The 20,187-nt window shown below is 53.0% G+C and overlaps 1 protein-coding gene across 1 annotated transcript in view; it reads left to right on the forward strand.

The window, feature by feature from the left end:
* EFCAB6 (EF-hand calcium binding domain 6) overlaps positions 1-19,954 on the forward strand; it is a 253,258-nt gene extending 233,304 nt beyond the window's left edge. The window contains exons 26-31 of the mRNA XM_057743330.1: positions 2,754-2,981; positions 10,727-10,957; positions 12,198-12,351; positions 14,344-14,528; positions 16,996-17,145; positions 19,777-19,954. Coding sequence (XP_057599313.1) covers positions 2,754-2,981; positions 10,727-10,957; positions 12,198-12,351; positions 14,344-14,528; positions 16,996-17,145; positions 19,777-19,899 — 1,071 coding nt within the window. The 3' untranslated portion in view covers positions 19,900-19,954. The remainder of the gene's footprint in view (positions 1-2,753; positions 2,982-10,726; positions 10,958-12,197; positions 12,352-14,343; positions 14,529-16,995; positions 17,146-19,776) is intronic.
* The last annotated feature ends 233 nt before the right edge of the window (positions 19,955-20,187 follow it).

Here is a 20,187-nt window from a genome sequence, read left to right on the forward strand (position 1 = left end):
ACGGTGAGCGTGCCTGTCTCGTTTCTGACTTTAATGCAGGTGCTTCAGTGTTTCACCTGTGTAACATGTTTGCAGATAGTGTCTCTTTAGAATGTTCATTTTCTTCCCATATAGTTTATATGTTCTGTTCTATTCTATACCATTCTATCAGGAATGGCTGCCGAATTTTGTTAAATGCCTTTCTGCCAACCTTTGATATGTGACCTCTGCTAATGTAAGGAATTGAAGATTTGCTCATTCTTGAAGCACTCTTATTCTTGCAATAACCCCTAAGTGACCTTGGTATGCCCTTTTAAATATGGCACTGAATATTCCTAATGGCTTTTTTATATATTTGCATTCATGTACATAAACTAGATTGGCTTATGTTTTTCTTTCCAAGTGTTTTCTTTATCACCTTTTGTATTAGGGTAATATACAATGAACTGGAATACTATCCATCCTTTTTTGCGTTCTGGAATAATTTGACTAATGTAAAAATTATCTAGGCTTGACACCTTTTTAGTGATAGATGGTAGATTTTTTTTACAGCTTTTTAAATTTCTTTTGTGGTTACCTGTCTATTCAGGCTTTCCTATCATTTAAGTTAAATTTAGTAATCTATATTTTGTTAGAAAACGATTCACTTTCCTCCAGAGTTTAAAGCATATTAACCTAAGTTTGCCCATCCTACTTTGTTAGAATTCTTCCATATCTGTTGTTAAAATAGTAGTATTTCTGATCCTTTTTGTCTGTTAACACTTTCAAAGAGCACTCACACACACCATCTCGTGGGAGCCTTGATTCCTTCTGGAAAGATGAGGAAACTGAGGGAAACATGGTTAAGTGGCTTGTGGGGTTCACACGGCCAGTTAGAGGCAGAGTCTAGCCTCAGACCGGGGACCCACCTTCCCCTGCGGGACACAACCACCTGTGACCTTCCAGTTATGTTCCCCTGGGGTGCATCCTCCTCAAGCCCCAAAGGGGCTTCCAGTGAAAGGATGGGCTTCCAGCATGTCTCCGTCCAGAAAAGGCCCCTCCACTCTGAGCACTGACACCCCTTGAGACCTTTAGGGAGGTGCTCCTATACTTAGATACAGGAAGTGCATTTTCAACTGCTTGAAAAAGTGTAAGATGCATCTGTAATATCACCTTTTTTTCTAGAATGAAAAAAGAAAGGTGTTCATTCAGTCTGCGGATGGCTCCAAATAGACATATTTAAAAGCCTCTGCTAACCTTTGGGAGGTCGAGGATGTGGTAGGCTGTGGTCTGAGTGTGTGTATTCATGTTTGGGGGGATATTCCTAGCAGCATCCTGTGTTTGATACAATTTCATAAAGTAACGTTATGCTCTGTCCTGAAGGATAGTGACATATAATACACATATTGGTGTGGCATTGCTAAACATGAATCATGACCAATTTTTAATACAGGCTGGGGGGGATTAGATGTGATCATCTGGTAAAGTGCTGGCACTTTGAAAGAGCCGTTATCCAACCTAACAGTCACGAAGGGTGGGATGTGGAGAAACCCAGCGTATCTGAGAATCCACCCCAGTACGGCCTTCATGCCTCCTTACCCCTGGGTTCTCCCCTCCCACCCCGGGGCCCCAACCGGTCCTCATACTCCAGGAGCCAACCTGCTGATGCAGTGACCACAGGTCTGGCTTTGGGGGCCTTTTCCTAATTGCAGCAAGTAGATGCACATCAGGGCTGTGGCCCTGGCCCTGTTCACTGCCCTCTCATGAGGCTGGGGACTCAGCCACCCCTACCTGCCAGCTTTGCCCTTCCAGCTCCAGTCTCCTCAGTGCGCAGACACAGACACCCTTGTCATTGCCAGGGCTGCTGATGTCACTAATTTCCCTCACCTGCTCTTCCCGTGGTCTGTCTGTCCACCACACTGACCCTCAGCCGATGCTGAACGTGGGCTGCCGGCCTCTGCAGCCCGACCCCCCTCCCCGCTGCCAGCTCACCTGCCCACAAGCCCTTTACCAGCACATCAGCCTAAACATCCAGTAAGAAGATCCTTCTGCTGCCCCCTCTTTCTTCGTGCCTCCCTCCTCCCTCTAGAAAGCTGGCCCTGAGCCCTGGCTGGGCCTGTCCCTCTTCAGGGCTCCCCAGCACCATGGACAGCATCCCCAGCCCTGACAGCACCTCCCAACACCCCTCTGTCCTTGCCCTGCGAGGTGCAGGATGGGAGCCAGGTTGTCCCCACAGCCTCCAGCCACAGGAACCCGCACTCACCAGGGTTAAATCCCTGTGAGTCTCGAAGTCTCAGACCTAAGGAACCCTTAACCAACGGTGGTGTTGTAGCATAATGGGGTAGCAGTCATCAGAAACCGCCTTTCACGTGCTGACTGCTGTGACCGTAAATCAACCAAACTGAGGTCGGAAGTGAAAGCAGTCTGGATCCACGTCCCTGTTGAGTCCCTTACCGCTCAGAGCAGACACTCACCGCGTGTGTGGGAAACAAACCAGGGGACAGGCTGAGTGAGTGAAAGGAGGAGGGGAAGAGGCGCGCCCTCTCCGGCCTGGCCTGGCCCCTTGCCCTGCCCCGCAGCCTCCCTGACCAGCTCTGCCCCTCCTCCGTGGCAGGTCAGCCCAGGCTTCCACTCCAGCCAAAGCTGCACCTGCAGTCTGGCCTCTGGGTCACGTGGTCCCCCGGCCACCTCCCTCACTACGCTGGCCTCCTGGGACCTGCTGTGGATGTGGTACCCGGAGCCAAGGGGATTCATTATTTATTAAATAGATCGGTTTTCCCTTGTGTTTTGCCCAGACTGCTGCTGAGTGGGCTGAGAAGATGCCCAAAGGCCCGCTGCCCATGTCTCCCAAGGAAACGGCGAACCAAGAGCTCCTGGCTCGGCTGCACAAAGCCGTGACCACTCACTACCACACCATCGCCCAGGAGTTTGAGAACTTTGACACCATGAAGACCAACACAGCCTCCAGGGACGAGTTCCGGTCCATTTGCACTCGCCACGTCCAAGTTCTGACGGATGAGCAAGTAAGAAACGCATTTCCTTGAGCCTCCTAAGCAAGGTCTCAGGAGCGTCAGGCCGGCCTTTCCCCAGAGTGTAAAGAGTTTGGCTGTTCTCTATGTTTTAAATACTTGAAGGGTTTTGGTTTTTTTTTTTTTTGGGGGGGGGGAAGTGGTTGTTGTTGTTTAGTTTTAAATCTTACTGGAGATGCACAGAAGCTTTCTGTTTATGTAACAGATATGAATCGCACCATTTCAATCAGGGTGCAAATAATATCACTTTTATTTTTAAAATCAAGTTAAACTCGGCTCCAGCTACCACTGTCCTTCTTCCTCCTTCCCTGGATCATTCTTGGGCTTAAGTGATCCAAACGAGTGGCCAGTTTCTCCCCACACCCAGTGGGGGGTGGATGCAGAGCCTGTAAGTTGCCCTGCCCCTCCCACCGCCCCGCCTCCCCTTTCCCGGCCTCTGCCTGGTTCTCCTGCAGCATTTTGGGATGCTCTGGGGCTACTGCCCCAAGCATCCTGGTGACATGCTCACCCCCAGGGGCCCCTCCATGGACCACAGGCTGGACACAGGCCACCCTCTCTGAGGTCCTCCTGCTCATCACAGAACCCCCACGAGAGGCTCTCTGTGGTTACCTCCCCGAGGACTGAGCTGGGCTCTTTTAGCTTAAAGCTCTAGCAACCTGCCGCCCTGGCCTCTCTGGCCCTTCATGGATTTCCCAGGCCAAGAGCACCAGCAGGACAGTGTCCCAAGGGCCTGCCTTGCTCGCTGACCTCAGCCTGTAATCGCACTGAGAGTCAGCACTGAGGAGCAGAGCCCTGGACACTTGCTCCTCACTGGGCCCCCAGCAGAGACACAGAGCCCGGCACAGAGCAGGGGCTCAGCACGTCCCGGTGAGTGGACAGTGTCTGCGTTCCCCACCCCCACCCTAACAGCCCAGGGGCTGAACAGCTGGTGACCCAGAGCACCAGGGACCCCATCCCGGAAGCAGATTTCCCTTCTCCCCATAAAACGCAGTGCTACCAGCCCTCTCCAGTTCTCAGATGAAATGATGCCCCCATTTCATTATAAAATGAAAAAGGAAATCCAAAATACTTATAAAAGCAACCTCGCCTCCCCTCTTCCTCCTGGCTCTGCTCAGGCCCAGCCCGGGGAGCTTCCTACAGCTCCCCACATGGAAATGTCATTCTTTCCCCCCCAGAGTTGGGTCACCCCAACCTCAAGACTCCTGTTCTCAAAGTTTTAGGGTAAGGACCGAAGGTATTCATGCGGAGGGGTCGTCATCACACCCACCCTCCATCCCTACTCAGGCCTCCAAACTCACTACCCTAAAGAATGAACGTGTTACAGATATTAATGATATGAACATCAGATTCCACTTTCCTAAAATATCACCTCTCTAGGCACTATGATCATTTTTGCTAAGCAGAAGAAAGCGCTATTTCCAAACAATTCTGTCCCATAGCGCATCCAAGCCAAGTGAGCTCTCTATTTGCAAATACTACTGTTACTACAAATGGATAGAAACCTTTAAAATTAATACAGTTGCATTTATTATTCTATGGGGCCAACTAATAAAGGTTTTGCCAGTAAAGGTTTTACTAATAAAGATTTTTCGTTCCATCTAAATGAGTAAAATTTTACTCTAATTATAGATGTAAATTAATGACATGCTGGCATATCTGGCATTCATAACAGAGAATTTGATTTTAATTGTCCACTAAGAAAGCTTCACCATTCCCGGCACAGACAGCACCACCCCCACCCCCTGCAACAAAATCAAGCACTTACTTTTAAATGCTGCTTTCTAAAAATACACGGGCACATCTCAAAGACAGTCTGCATCATCCAGAGCGTCAAAGTCTGGCATAAGTACCGTGGTTTAAGTTGGGTGATGATTAGCAGAAATTGTGCTATATTTGGGAAGGATGCTTCTGGATACAGGCTGGTAAACAGAAAGCAAAAGTCCCAGAGATGCGTATGTTTCCTCCTCTTGTGAGTTGCGTAGCCTGGCGACCTTCTTGCTTGGATGGCCCAGTGTAAAACGCGGAAGTAATTCGCACTCTTGACATGTCTAAATCCCTCATGCCACCATGGGGAAGAGTTCACCAGAGATGCTGGGACAGTTCTGACCAGGTTAAACAGCTTTCAGGTACCGATTCCATGACTTAGTTTATCTATATTATAAAAACTCAACTCTGAAAAATCCAATCATCGTGAATCCGAGGGGCCAGCTTTCTTGATTTACAGAGCTCCGTGTGTAGGGAAGGGCCACGTCTTTTGAAACCTTTTGGCACGATTAACCTTTCAGAAAAGGAGAGCGACTTTCAGAGCAGATGGAGTCGGACACTGATAGGTCTTCATGGCCCTGCATGAAGCATGTTATTAAAGGCCGTGGAACTGCGTCCACTCGGATCTGGCTTCAGAAGATGGAGATCCCACAGGAGACCCTGTCCCGGGGAGGTGATGTAGATCAGTCCACAGCGACTGCGTGAGGACTTTGAATATGCAGCTATATTAGGGGAAGGAACCATCAAACATTTCTGAGCATTCCAGATGTGATATTTCTAATACAAAGTGAGAAAAATGCAGGCAGACTTGGGTTGAAGCCCTGCTTCTGCGCTCATCCAGCTGTGTGACCTTGGAGAATTACTCAACCTCTCTGAGCTTCAGTGTCCTTCCCTATGAAATGGAACAGTGCTCCCCAGGCTGGTCCGGCTCCCCCACCCCCCTAAAGCCCAGGCTGAAGTTCTGCCTTCCCCATCTCAGTCCCCTGCAGTCTCTGCCTGCCCCCGCCCCACCCCCTTGTATCTGGCCACGCCTACTCCCTCTTCCAGACACTTGGAGCCAAGTGAAGCCTTTTCTGACCACATCTTTACCTGCTGGAGCTGGCCATGCCCTGCTTTACCCTCCCCGCTCCACCTTGAGCTCTCTATCATCTGGCCGAGCGCTTGAAACACTCTTGCATGTTCTTCAGCACAAAGCTGTCTGTCTCGGCTACACAGTGAGTGCCCGAAGGCAGCAGGCACCCACTCCTTCACTTACTGGGGGCCCCCTGAGCACAGAGCAGTGATGGTAGGAACCAAGGTGGGCCTGCTCCCTGCCTCCTCTGAGTCTGCATCCTGGAGGGGTAGAGAGAGGTTAGACACCTGGTGTACTTGATTTCTGTAATTCCACACCGCTCGCTCTCTGCTGTGAAGCGTGTGCAGCACACTGGGAGAGCAGAGCTGGGGGCTGGCCTGGACCAAGGGGTCATGGCGGTTTCCCAAGAACACGATGCTGGGATGTGGGCATTGCCTCCGAGAGGAGACAGGAGAGAGCAATGCAGGCAGAGAAAACATCCTCGAAGCAGGAGCAGTGGGCACACTGCTTAGATGGTGCTGCTGCCAGATGTCCAGTGGGCACACGGGACACTTGGGTTGAAGTGTCTGTGTTCCTTGAATGGCAGACAAGCAGCGAACAAAATAAGGTATGTGTATGTTGGGTGGTGATAAATGCCATAAATGCCAAATAAAGCAGGAAAGAGGGTAGTGCTAGGGAACTGGGAGGGTGTGTTGTGAGCAGGGTGGTCAGGGGAGACCCCTGAGAAGGTGACATGTGATGAAAGGACCAGGTCAGGTGGATGGCTGGGAGCAGGGGAGGTTGGATCATAGATGTGCTTCAGAGTTGGAAGCAGCCGAGTGTGGTCATGGATGTGGGTGTGAGAGGGAAGAGGAGTAGAGGATGGGGAAGCCCAAGGAGCTGTGGATGGGGTGCTGGGGGTGGGGCAGGGGGAGGGGAGGGTGGGCGTCGGGTGCCTGCCTGATCTGGTGTCCAGTCAAGTCTTCTGTCCCACTTCTACTTCCTGCTCACTTTTCTTTTTTGCTCAAGTACATCTTTACTCGCTCTTTCAGGGAAGAGTAAGCCCAAGAGCTTCCCTCTTTCACCCTCATCCTTAAAAGACAGTTTGGCTGGGGATAGACGTCTAGCTCCAGGTTTGCTTCCCCCGACACTCGAGAGCAGCGTCTCAGTTGCCTGCCAGCATCTCTGGGTGCGGATGAGACATCTGTTAATTACCACATGCTTTCTCCAGGGCCCAGATCCCGGCGCGGAAGAAAGGCAGGGGCTGAGCTGCTCCTGCCAGTTCCTTTGAGCAGAGCCCTGCACTGAGACGGGAGGGGAGGGCGGGGGTGTGGGGAGAGTGAGGGGTGAGCGAGTGCGGAGAGGGGAGCGAGTGCGGAGAGGGGAGCCAGGCGGGCCGCTCGGACGAGTCCCGGGTGCTCCACAGGCTGCCCGCAGGGCAGCTCCCCTCAGCATGGGCTCGCCTGCCAGGTGGTCCTGCCGTCGCCTTGGCCTGGGCCTGAGGACTGGACTCCTCCTGCCTCGGCCTCCCGGCCTTTGTCCTCGGTGCCGGTGGAAATTCTGTGCCCGCTGGCAGCACAGACCCGTTCCGGCTCTACCTGGCCGCCTGTGTCTGTGTCAGGTAGTGGGTGATGGCTTGGTTCTAATCGCCCATCTCACGTGGGGGTGCCTGTCCCTGTTCCTGCGAGAGTCCCGCCCACCACCTACATCACACCAGGCCTCAAATGCCATGGGTTTCTTCTCCATTGCTGCTTAATCCGATCTCCCTGTCGTGTTTGAATGAGGACAGTGCATCGTAAAAAATAGCTTCCCCCTCCCTGCTGAAATTCCCCATCTGTTCACGCGTGTTGTGCACCTTTTCTACCAGATCCATTAACGTATCAGCCATCACTGTTTCAACTTCCTTGTCTGACAGTCCCCACACGGGGTCATCTCTGAGTCTTGTCTGTTGATCGCTGTATCTCTTGGCAGCGGGTTTCTCTTTTGTTCGTAGGTCTCAACTTTTTTTTTTTTTTTTTAACTGAATTCTAGACATCATGTGAAGAATAGAGACCGTGGTATAAATAATATTTATGCCTGGAAACGGGCGCACCTCTTCTTTGTTGGGCTGTGAGTGGGGTGCTGTTGAGTCGGTGGGGTGGTGAATTGAGCTGCACTTGAATTTCATTGTTGCTGCTTTTCCCTGGGGGGTGCACGGGCAGCAGGTCCCTCCAGCAGACGATTGCCCAGGGACCCTGGGCTTGAGTGGGTTTGCTGCGCCTCCCTTAGGGGCTTAAGGCTTTGCTTCCTAGGAGAGGAGGGTCTGGAGAAGCGGGCGCTGTTTCATGTCCGCCTCCCACCAGTGGCTGCACGTGGCCTCCCGGGAGCAGTGGCCAAGGCTGCGGAGGAGAGCTGGTGAGCGTGTGCGCTCCCCATGCCCAGGTCTCCCGGCCGAGCCCCTGCTTGGCCTTCCGGAATGTGCTGACATCTCAGCTGATTCCTTCCCACCCTCCCACTTCCTCCTGAGCTCCCCCGTCCTGAGCTGGCCCCTCGGGGCTCCGCGGAGCTCAGTCCCCCCGGCGCCTCAACCTCAGCTCTCTCATGGGCTCAAGAAGAGCTCTGAGTTTGTAGATTCTTGGCTTTTTCCTGTTGTTAGGATGGAAGTGGTGTTCGCTCCCAGCTTCCCACATCTCAAGCAGAAGCGGAACCCGAGGTGGTGAATTTTTAAGTGTTTAGAAGGGAGTTGACGGCTTCTCTGTGTTTCCAGGGACCTTTCAGCGAGTGCACGTTCTGCCACGTGACGTGGAAACGTACTTGCTTTTCAGCTCATTCACAAACCACAGGAATTGCACCCGGTTTCACGTCCAGCTCACAGGCCTGTAATTTTCCAGAATCCACTTTTGTGGCACCCATTCCCAGTCTTCTCGATGCCTCTCCTGTCCCCACAACCGTCACCAGCCTGTGCTGCATCTCCAGGCTGCATCACTTTCCCGGGGTGCAACCTGTCACTTCCCCACCACCCAGCCTCCGAGTTGTCCCAGCAATGTGTATTCTGCCCGTCGTGGCCCCTTTAGTCAAACGAGGACAAGAATAAGGTTCGCGTGGTCCTGCCTTGACCTCACTTGTGTCCCAGGATTTCCTTAGGAAGGTAGTGGGTCCCTGCCTCACCTGCCTGAGAGCGAGCCCCTGTTGTTGTCCTTGGCCGTTCTGTAAACATCTTCACATCCATGCTGTAGCTTTTCACTGCATCCCGAAGCTGCACCCCATCCTTTGTGTGTGTCCTCAATCACATGACCTTCCTCCTGCTTGCCTCCCAGGTCTTGCTAAGGTAGGAGAGCATGAGAGCCCACCAGGCAGCCCGCCCTCCTTTTAAGCCACGTCTTTCTTCCTTAAAGCCCTTCCTGAGGGATGCGATCAGAAGATGGTTTAGCCCCGCCCCATCCCTCTTCATTTCTAAAGGGTCTTCCCTTTGTCTTATCGGTCTTATCATGTGAGTCTTTTAGGATCTTCAGCAGTTAACAGACATGTACGGAGCACGTACTGTGTGCCAGCCCCTTTGTGAGACAGTTGGCATTTAAAAGATGAATCTCAGAGGACCCTTTGGGGCATCTCTTAGTCAGGTGAGGTGTCACCTGCAGGGGTGGTTTCATCAGGAGCTCCAAAGGAAGAGAAGAGCATCCCGTCTGCCCGGTGGTTCTAGAGAACTTTCCCAGAGGAGACCAGTGGGGCATTACTGCCCTTGGGGACGGTGAGGTCTGTCTGAGTGCACATGGTCACTTTCTCAAGAACCCTCACTTCCACTCCACCGAGCAGTTTTCCCTCATTTGATCAAAATTAAAGCAACATGAAACTACAGATGTGATAAATGACACTGAACTATACACATGCATTTGAAGTTGTTACATAAGATGTAACCTTGGATGGAAATTGGGGGAGAGTCTCCGGGGACCCCTCTGTACCATCATTGCAACTTCCTGCAAATCTCTAGTTATCTCAAAATAGAAAGCTAAAACAAATCAAGAATATTGTCCCAAACTAAACCTGTTCCCCTTCTCAGGGCCTGGAACATTCTCCCTCTCTTCCTCACCTCTCATTACTTCATTTCAGTTCTAGAATTCAAATAGAGCCGGACATGGTCCCTTTTAACTTGCTTCTGGAAAACCCCAGTGCAGCCCATAAGCCGAGCACGTTTCTGACCAAGTTCAGGTGCAGGGTAGGAACATCCATCCCTTGTCCTCAGGGCCAGAGACGCATGCTGGAGGCTGGGCCTTAGGGCTGTGCAAAACAAATTGGAAGTAAATGACCATTCTTCTCAGCTCCCTAAAAGCCCTCACATCGTCAAGCGTGGCTCACGTGGCACTGAGTCACTTTGCGACACCCGTGCCGCATGTGGCCCTGACGCAGCCCATGACATCGGACGACACCAACACAACGCCATGAACTTCTCCCCGTTCTCCACACGCCTCCCCTTTCATCTTTCAGGAAGACGTTGTTTGCCCTGAGGGTGAGATAAACTGCGGTGGCTGCGGACTGTGGCACCCGCGCTCTTTGCAGGGCTCAGGGGGCCTGCAAGGAGCAGGAAGGAGCCTGGCTGAGGTCCCTGGGGACCCAGGTGGGCTGGGGCTTGATGCGTGTTTTCTCCTAAGACATTCTTCTGTCCTGCAGCTCAGTCTCTGTGACTAATCACAAGATTTAATGGCCTTAAAGTGCTCGCTAAGGGCCCAATTCAATTAAAAAATGTCCTGCAGAAGCCATGGATAACCCTCCCGCGTCCGCTTTCCCAGGAAGCCGCAGCCGGCCGGATGGGTGTTTTTCTTTTTTCAATTTTTTTATTTGACGTGGGCCCCGGACCCCTGCCAAGGAGAGCACCTCCCTCGCTGGCTTCCGTCCCACTTCTGTAGGGCTTGACACTAACCCTGGGAGGTGACCTCTGCTTCTTTGCCAGTTTGACAGGCTCTGGGAAGAGATGCCCGTCAATGCCAAGGGGAGGCTGAGATACCTGGACTTCCTGAGCAGCTTCAGCTCGGAGAAGGCAGCCACGCTGCCAGCCACGGGCGACTCAGCCAAGGCGCAGAGAGGGAGCAGCGTCCCCGAGGTCTCGGAGAGAAGCAGGTCTGCAGGTTCATCACCCACTCGCGACATGAAAGCAGGGTCCAAACCGCGGAGTCACCCCTGCGTGAGTTCCCATCTTGTGGCATCACTCTGGGTCCACATTCCCCTGGGCTGGGGTCCTAGTGTCCCCACAGGGCCCGGGGTGTAGCTGGGGTGGGGGGCACGGAGCAGAGCCATGGGTGGGTGGTCTCAGTCACCTGCCTGGGAGGAGAGGTAGGTGTGGGCGCGAGGGGTGGGAGGGAAGAGTAAAGAGGATTAGTGGTGGGAAAGGACCATAGGGAGAGGGGGCGTGTCTACCACTCCGAGGGCATCAGGAAAGCAGATGCCCCTGTGGGCAGCCCTGCCTGGGCCACAGGCCCAGCAAAACACCTGTTTTATGATTGAAGATACTGAGGCTCAAGAGGGGTCCTCATGTGCTCAGGTTCCCTTGTTAGACATGGAGAGACCTGATTTCAAACCCAGGCCTGTCTGACCACACGACCCTGGACCTGGGCTGAGCCTCCCCAGCCTGGGATGAGGGGAGGGGCTCAGCCTCACCGAGGTGCTCTCTTCCTCTGCAAGAAGCGTGACAGGGTCTCCAGGGGAGTGTGGCTGAGGGGATGCCCACCAGGCACGTGAGCACCCACCCCGAGCTTCGTGCACAGTACTCCCTCACTCCGTCAACATGTTTACTGAGCACCTACTATGTGCCGAGAATGAACACAGGTCCCTGCCCTCAGGGAGTTTACCATCCTGTGCGGGTGATGGGCAGGAATGCGAACATGTAAGTAAAGCATTCAGTGAGTTAAAGACGGTGCAGAGTGAAGGAGGTCAGGAGCACCCCGAAGACGTCCACGTCCCAGTGCCCGGAACCTGTAACGTGTCCCTGACCTGGGAGGGGGAGTCAAGGTTGGGGGTGGAGTTACAGTTGTTCATCAGCTGCCTGTAAGATCAGGTTGTCCCGGAATGTCCGGGGGCCCAAGGTAATAGCACGGCCAGTCAATGGGGACACAGGGGCAGACAGGTCACACTGCAGAGACAGCCTGAGGAAGACCCACCCAGCATCTTGGCTTCGAAGCTGGAGGATGGGGCCACACGCCAAGGGATGTGGGGCCTCTAGAGGCCGGAAAGGGCCAGGCTACGTGTTTGTTTCCAAAACTGTTTTAGTTAAAATGGTGACATTACCATGTTTGTTTTGTTTTTCGTTTTATTTCTGAAGTAACGCTGCCTGTGAAATTGTGCACCTGGAAACCGGAGTCATATCTGTAAGTTTCTCTTATTCCATCTGGAATCTCAAGTTACAAGGCAGTTTTCTTTCTGGCTAGACCCCCGCCAGCATGACCCCGCCCCTGCAGAACTGCGAGCCCATCGAGAACAAGCTGCGCAAGAAGATCCAGGGCTGCTGGCGCGAGTTCCTGCGGGAATGCAAGGAGAGGGACGCCAACAGGCAGGGAGAGATCCCCGCTGCCGACTTCCTGGGTGCGTCCCGGTCCCTCCCCCAGGGATACAGGGTCCCCTCCTGGCACAAGTCCACTGCTCGTGGTGGAGGCCGGGGAGTGACGCGACAGGGGGCCGGCAGGGAGCACCTCCTCAAGCCCCAGTATGGGGGACTCCTGACGCCCCAGCCCCACCCGACAGGTCCACACCCACTCCATCAAGGCAGCACGTGTGACTTTCAGTGCTAGAAACTGCAGGCTGGGTTGTGGTCTCTGGGCAGTATGTAAATGGTGACAGACTGAGAGCTGAGGGAGGTGGCACCGGGGCGGGAGGCTGGGGACACAGCTCTGCCCTGTCGATTCGATTTTCGCCGTATATCACTTTGGTAAACTTCAAATAAAACCCATTGCATTTACACTCCCACTAATTGTTGCATACTGTTTGTGCAACAATTCACACTACAGGAAAATAAGTCTGTCAGGTCACTCCTCTGCGGAAACCCCCGTCAGCTCCCCCTCCTTTAATACATGGACCCCTTTTAAAGGGGAACGTTTTCCCTGAGAACCTCCAGTTTCCACATAAATTACTTTTATGCTGTAAACTCTTTAAGTGAACAGCTTCTACCCCCAAAACCATTTATAAGTTAAATATAAAAATTTGATATCGGTTATAATTAAATGATGTGACATTGATTTAATGTGACGTTTCGCTGAAACCAAATCACCAATGTTGGTTTTAATGCATGTTTGAGTTCCACTTGTTTTTTAGTTAATTCTTTTGACTTTGAGCATGGTGAACCCTAACTTGTGATCCATTATCATCATCATCACTGTTTTTCTTTTTAACCACGAACTCCTGTAAGCCCCCATCCACTGCTCTGACAGTGCGTCCAAACTTCAGTGCTGTGAAAAAAAAATACTGATTAATTTTCAGAAGTCCGTCTGTATTTTCCGCACATGTTGGACGGCCTTCTGCAAGTTAGAACCTCCAAGGCATTTACTGGACATTGCTCTGGGTCCGTCTCCTCTCGCCCATGTTCTGGGTGCACGATTGCCTCCTCCTGCTTTCCTCTTTGCAAAGGCAAAGAAACCTTTTGCACAAGCACAGCAGCATCTCCTGGGCTGCGCTGGTTTGAAGGCATCCCGTCTATAAATTCCACATCCCCTGGTTTTCCTCACTAACCTCAACAGTTAATGTAGCAGTGTTCCACGCCCAGAAGCTTCCTTGCTTTCGTGATGTCCAGCGGAAGTCTCAGCTTATTCAGCGTAAACTAAAATCCTGTCCTACCTAAGTCTCTTCCAGTTGTGAGTTGTGACTCCAAAAGAAGCTTTGGTTTTTTACCTGGTAAAAGACTGAGCACAAGTGTTAGTGCCAAGTAGGGGGGTGTTGACATCCTGACATTGCATCAGTGTGACCCTAGGCAATAACCCAGATGCAAACTGTCAAATTGCATCTGGGAGGTCCATGTATTCCAGAATACACATTTGAGATCATAATTAGAATGAAAACCCAAAATGTATAAATTGATGTAGCCTAGAAGACTCTTAAGATCATATCTCTGAAGCCCAGTTGAAAATGTTTGCTCAGAGGGCCAAGTCGGGCCCCTGCCAGGCCCACCCCCCAGCACGTGGAACCTTCCCTTCTCCCCTCCTGCCCCACTCTGCCCCGACTCCCATCCAATGGAACCATCCCTCTTCTCTCTCCCCGCCTGCGGTCATGGCGCCCACAGCACTGTGTCGGTACTGCTGTGACCACAGCAAGAGGGACCATGCGAAGCCAGGCCCGCAGGCAAAGCCGGGGGTGGGGTGGGGGGAGCCCAGCAGGATGCAGGGTCCCCGCCCTCCTTGCTGCACTTACTTTGTCGCGTGCCTGTGTGTTTCCGTATCCATCCAGCCGCCAACCGTGAGCCTGTGAAGCAAGGACCCAGTCAGGGCATCTCAGCAGGTGATGAGTGAATGGGTGAGTGAATGACGGTGTGATCAAACCAGTGAGTGGACCTACCGCCACCAGCTGAACTGACGTGTTTGCCTTTAGCGCTCGTGGAGAAGTTCAACCTGGACATAAGCAGAGACGAGTGCCAGCAGCTCATTGTCAAGTACGACTTAAAGAACAACGGGAAGTTCACTTACTGCAACTTCATTCAGAGCTGCGTCCTCCTGTTAAAAGCAAAGGAAACCTCGCTGATGCAGAGAATGAAAATCCAGAACGCGAATAAGATGGTATGAGGATCGTCCGGAGGGAAGGGTGGAGGCGGGCTAAACAGGTTTCTTTCACTTTTCTCAATTCCTCCTAAATCCAATTGTCTCACTTCGTACCAACGGTCACCCCATCAGGGTCTGGAGACCCCAGACTGGGAACCAGCATCCTGGATCCCAGGTTCTCAAACTGGTTGGGTGGCACATGCCCATGGGCACCTCTGTGTGGCGACCGTCGGGGACAGCGTCAGCGGCCCATGTGGCCACCGGGAGCGCATAACGATCACTTACCTGGAGAGGCAAGTGGGGCGGGTGGGGCCCCAGCAAAGGGAAACACCTGTAGCTTAAACATAACCGCGGATTCACTCAGCCGCCACTTAAGACCTCCGACCTTGCTCTGCGTGTGGGCGGCCAGTCCCCTCACCTTTCTTACATAAGCCACACCCACCATGCATTGTCTACCATTCTCTTCTTGTTTCTTTGAAGAGGAATGAGACTCTAAAGATGCTGGAAGACCTGTGCCCTAGATTTTTACCTTTTTTCTCAATCATTTGTGATTTTATGTTTCCCACACCCAGTTCAACCACGCTGTTCACGGACATGCCTTTCTTGAGTCTTTCCAAAGCATGAAGGCTTTTTCACACTCATATTCCATCATATATAACATCGAATTAAGTTACATTGAATTAAATAAGTACAACTAGCCTTGTCAACGTGGAAACAAGCACAGCTGATGCTAACTCCCTTAGGACTCAGCTGCAGCACCAGCAGTGTGGGGCACACCCGACAGCCCCCCGCCCAGTCCCCTGTCCCCGTGGCAGCAGAGTGACGGTGGCTTAGCCCAGCAGACTGCAGATTCCATGCAGAAACTTTCCATGCAGCCAAATTTGTCATTTTGTGCAAAGCCGGGCCTCATCTTGGCGTAGTTTCTCATTTAGCCAAGTGAAAGCTAGCATCAAAGCCTTAGGCCAAGTTAAGAAAGGAAAACTTAACATTAAGACAATTCTTTCTGCAGCTCCGTTTTTCTGTGAGTGGAGAAAACACTTTCCTCATTAGATCGTCAGGGGACCCAGGAACATAGATGGAGAACCATGGCGACCCCATAGCCGTCAAGGTCGCCGCCCGCTGTGGCCCTCCTCAGCCTCTCCCGGCCTCGGCTCCCCCTTCTGTAAATGAGGGGGAGGCGTGCTGGTCCCCTGGGCAGATGTCCCAGCTCACCTCCGTGTGCGCCTGCCTCGCCCCTGGCTCTGGTCTTTCACCTAAACCCGACCACAGCCTCCCCTCTGCGGCTTGGGGTAGTCCTGCCTCCCATCCCGGACCCCACCTGGGCATGACCGACAGGTGGTGAGCCTCCCTGGGAAGCTTTCCTAGGAGAGAGTGGGGCCAGGTCGGCCGCTGCGCCTGCCTGGCCCCTGTGCCTGTCCCGTCCTCTCTGCAGGCTGTCCAGCCCCCACAGCCAGCTGTCTCCAGGCAGAGGAGCTAAAAGGGCCATTGCCTTTTCTAGTGCTTTGGGGGCTTTCTCTGCAACCTTGACAGCAGAGACACACCTCTGAGGAAGGGAGCTGGGGCTTTGCCTTGGGGGGTACTTCTAGAGGTGGAGGACTTCTGGGGGGGTTGGCGTACGGGGCTGGGGTGGGAAAACCCTTTCTCAAGCCAGGCTTGCGTGTGAGAAGGGCAAGTGTGCGTGGAAAATCTTCTCTTCCAAGCACGCGGACCAGCTGATTGTATACACTGGCAGCTAGCGAAGCTATAGGGTGTCTGGTGAGTTTCTATCATAGGTGCTCAATGATATAAAAACTGAAAGTAATTTAACTTTGTGCTAATTTGGTTTATGTAGTGACATGTTAAAAATTAAACTTTCCCAAAATGTGTTATACAGTATTGCCTGCGGTTCACCTCTGTGATATTCAGACATGTGTTGGGGCTAAATCAGGCTCAAATACCTTGTTTTCAATCTAATAGCAGCACCTAAATGAAATAATCACCGTGCAGTGTACTGTCTAATTACTAGATATAATTACAACCTTGCGATTTTTTTTGAAAACTCTGTTCGTTATAAGAACTTACTAGAAGACCCAAACTGAATCTCTTTTCTGCTTCCCCTCAAACTATTTTGAAATTGGCTGGTTATCTGCCTGGCACTCCCCTCAAGTACACGGGGAGGGGCTCCCTGGGAGCCTCCTTGAACCTCCATTTCCCAATCCAGGAAATGGGGTTGAGGAGACCTACCTTCCTCCCAGACTGGGGAGGAGGAGAGGGGAAGGAGGTGTAAAGGAGATACTGTTTGTGATCAGCCCATGGGTAGCAGGGAGGACTCCATTCGAGCTGGGAGCGTGGGTGGGGAGTGAGCAGGGGGCCAGGGTGGGAACAAGGTCCAGGAGAGGAGCCCACAGACCCTCCATCCCCTTTGGGCCGCGCGGCCTGTCTGCTCCACCCTTCCCATCCAAAGGCTCCTTTCTTACCTCCTTTTGTTTTGGGGTTCTTTTCCCAGAAAGAAGTCGGTGCTGAGACTTCTTCCTTTTACTCTGCTCTGCTTCGGATTCAGCCCCAAATCGTGCACTGCTGGAGGCCAATGCGGCGCACGTTCAAGGCCTACGATGCAGGCGGGACAGGGCTTCTAAGCGTGGCCGACTTCAGGATGGTGAGCAGCACGGCTCCTGTGCGGCTGTGACCTCTTAGCACGGAGCAGTTGCCAACTGCCAGTGGCCAGAAAACCTCAGAAAAGGATCCCCCAACCCGCAGCAGAAGGCCCAGTTGTGGGCAGCTGTCCCAGACATCACGTCCTCGGTTCCCCCAGGTTGCCAAGGGCCGAGTCCACATGTCCCGCTGCTGCAGACTCCAGGCTCCCCTCCCCGAGGGCTTCTAGAACCCTACAGGACGCCCCAGGGCCAACACCTGCGCGCAGCTGCCCTCAGAGCCCTGGCTGCTCCCCACGCAAGGCCAGGCCTCTCCCTGGTCTCTTTGGGGGAGCCAGCAGGGTCACAGAACAGGATGACATCGGGGGTGGTGGGGGCCAAAGCGGGGTCCCAGGTGTGGCCATTCAGGGCCCACAGACCCCAGCCCTGCCTCGCAGGAGCCCCCAGCTCAGCCCTCCCCTCTCCCCAAGCTGCCCTCATGTGGAGGGGCTGTTCGCCCCTCCCTCCCCTCCACGTGGTTTGGTAAGCAGCTCTCAGGGTTCACCAGAATGTGGTGCCTTTCCTGCCCTGCGAGAGAGTCCAGCATCCCCAGAGGAAGCGTGGTCTGGAGGGAGCGCCTCGCCCACCCCAGCCGCCCGCTGTGACCCCCGCAGCTGCCCCTGCAGCCACCCCTCTGGAGCAGAACCTTCGCTTGACTCTACCCTGCAGAACTTTTGGAGTGCGTCTCCCAGAGGAAAGAAACGGGCCCCTCAAGGGTGACTTAAAACTCCCACATTCAGAATAATGTAGAAACTCCTTGAACTGGCAGTTTCTTGCCCCCACTCTCCGCTTCTCTCTGCATCCCCACCCCGATCACCAAGGTTGTGAAAATAATTGAGGTCTAGAACATTAGATTAAAAATCAAATATTACAGCCAGGAAAAACCTCAGTCGAGACATCAAAGAGAGAAGGGGTTATGACCTCAAAATGGTTTTACAAAAAAAAAATGTATTCCTTAGATTTATCTGTGCTTCAACAACTAAAAAACAATTTTAAGTGAAAAAGTCTTTCTGAAGTAGTAATCCAGAAAGATGAACGGCAGTTGGTGGGCCTGGCGGGGCTGCTGTTAAAAGGGCCCCGTGTAGTGTGCTGGCGCGTGAGCGCCCCCAGGGCCCCCCCCCGCCGCACATGGTGGGCTGGGCCAGGCATGTCACTGCCGGGGCCTCCGTGCCCCATCGTGGCTTCCAGCTCACAACATCTGTCTTTACTTTGGGGGCAAGTAAAATTCTCAGCCATAGAGGAGAAGGAAGTGGGTCAGCTTCTGTTCGCATCCTCTTCAGGTAACTTCGCAGGAATTCAGGATGGGTGACAACAGGGAGAAGGCAATAGAAACGGAGACGTTGCCGTCAGCAGAGCCCAAGTCCAGATGGGTGCCAGGCCCTCTGGACACCCAGGCTCACCTGCCTCTTCAGCTCTCAGCCCATCAGCCCCATAGCCAGGCCAGATGACCTCAACCCCATGGGCCCAGGCCCCAGAGGAACCTTGAGGTCATCTAGGCCCAGTTTCTAGCCCCCTCTGAGAAACAAATTATAACACAAATCATACACAGGAAATGTATAACCTAATCTTTATATTTATTTAATAGGGTATCTCTTAAAATTTGTCTCAGTTGCATATAACAGAGGTGAAAAAAAATAACAGCAGCTTAAACATGGTAGACGTTTATTTCTCTCTCACAGAAAAGAATCCAAGAGGTAGGAAGTCCAGAGCTGGCCTGGTGGCTGGACAGTCATCAGGGACATCTGTATTTTTTTCTACCATCCTCAACACCTGGTTTCCTTCCTCAAGGTCGCCTCATAGTCTAAGATGGCTGCTGGAGCACCAGCATCACTTCTGCATTCCAGACAGCAGAGAAGAGAGAAAGAGGACATGCCCTTTTTCTTTAGAGGAGGCTTCTCAGAAGTCCCACATAGTATTCGCACTTAGTTTTAACTGGCCAGAACATACCTAGCTATGAGAGAAGAAGCTATAAGAAGCTATAAGAAATGTTGCCTTTTAGCTGGACACCCACCAGCCTGGAAGAAAATCAGCATTCTGATAACAGAAGGGGAAAGGGCAATTGATCTTGGTTGGGCAGTACAGGCTCTGCCACCGGTTGTATTACTGTTGGGTCATAACTCCTTCCTGCACCCTCACCTGCAGGCCTGCCCTCCTCCCCGGGTGGGCTGCACCCAGAGGCCCCACCCTAGCTAAGGCCCTGTGGCCAGGTCTCCCCTCCAGTCTCCTCTTCTCTGTCCATCCTCCTCGTCCTCCCTGTTGACTCACTACCCTTAGGGGAGGCGACGGTTATCACCCTCCTGGGAGGTCCGGGTGGGGGTGGGGAGAATCAGCGGCTCCCATTTGAAGGGAAGTCGAGGGGCCTTCCTGTTTCACTCCTATGTTGCTAGACAGGGCAGCCCTGGTGGGTGGGGGCGGTCAGGGCAGAGATGGGGAGGTGGCGGGGGAGAGAAGGCAAGGAGGAGAGAGGGCTGCTGGGGTGACTGGCGGTGGGCCATCCCGGCTCGGGGCAGGGGGACAGTGGGCGCGGGCCCAGCCCCTTCCTGGTGGCCTGCCTCCTTGCGTGGCTCCGAGACCAGTGGGCTTCCCCTCTCCTGCAGGTCCTGAGGCAGTACAGCATCAACCTCTCCGAGGAGGAGTTCTTCCACATCCTGGAGTATTATGACAAGACGCTGTCTTCAAAAATCTCCTACAACGACTTCCTCCGGGTCTTCCTCCAGTAGGGGCCCAGCGCTGACAGCCGGGGACCTCAGGGCCTGTCCCCAAGACTACTAAAATCTGTCATCAGGGTGTTTCACGAACTTCCAGAGTGTCCCCAGAACAGAGCCCACACCCACGCCCAGCCCAATCCTTCCGAGGTCAGCCCAGGCCAGGCGCTGCAGCTCCAGCCTCGGCAGCGGCCTCTGCAAAGGGCCTCAAGGGTGCCCCGCTGAGCCTCAGGACCCCTTGTTAGTTTGAGCAAATTAAAATGTTAGTCTTTGCAAGAATGATTCTTGAGACTTTAAAAGAAC

Source organism: Hippopotamus amphibius, chromosome 7, assembly GCF_030028045.1.
Source record: "Hippopotamus amphibius kiboko isolate mHipAmp2 chromosome 7, mHipAmp2.hap2, whole genome shotgun sequence".
In the NCBI taxonomy this organism is placed as follows: domain Eukaryota; kingdom Metazoa; phylum Chordata; class Mammalia; order Artiodactyla; family Hippopotamidae; genus Hippopotamus; species Hippopotamus amphibius.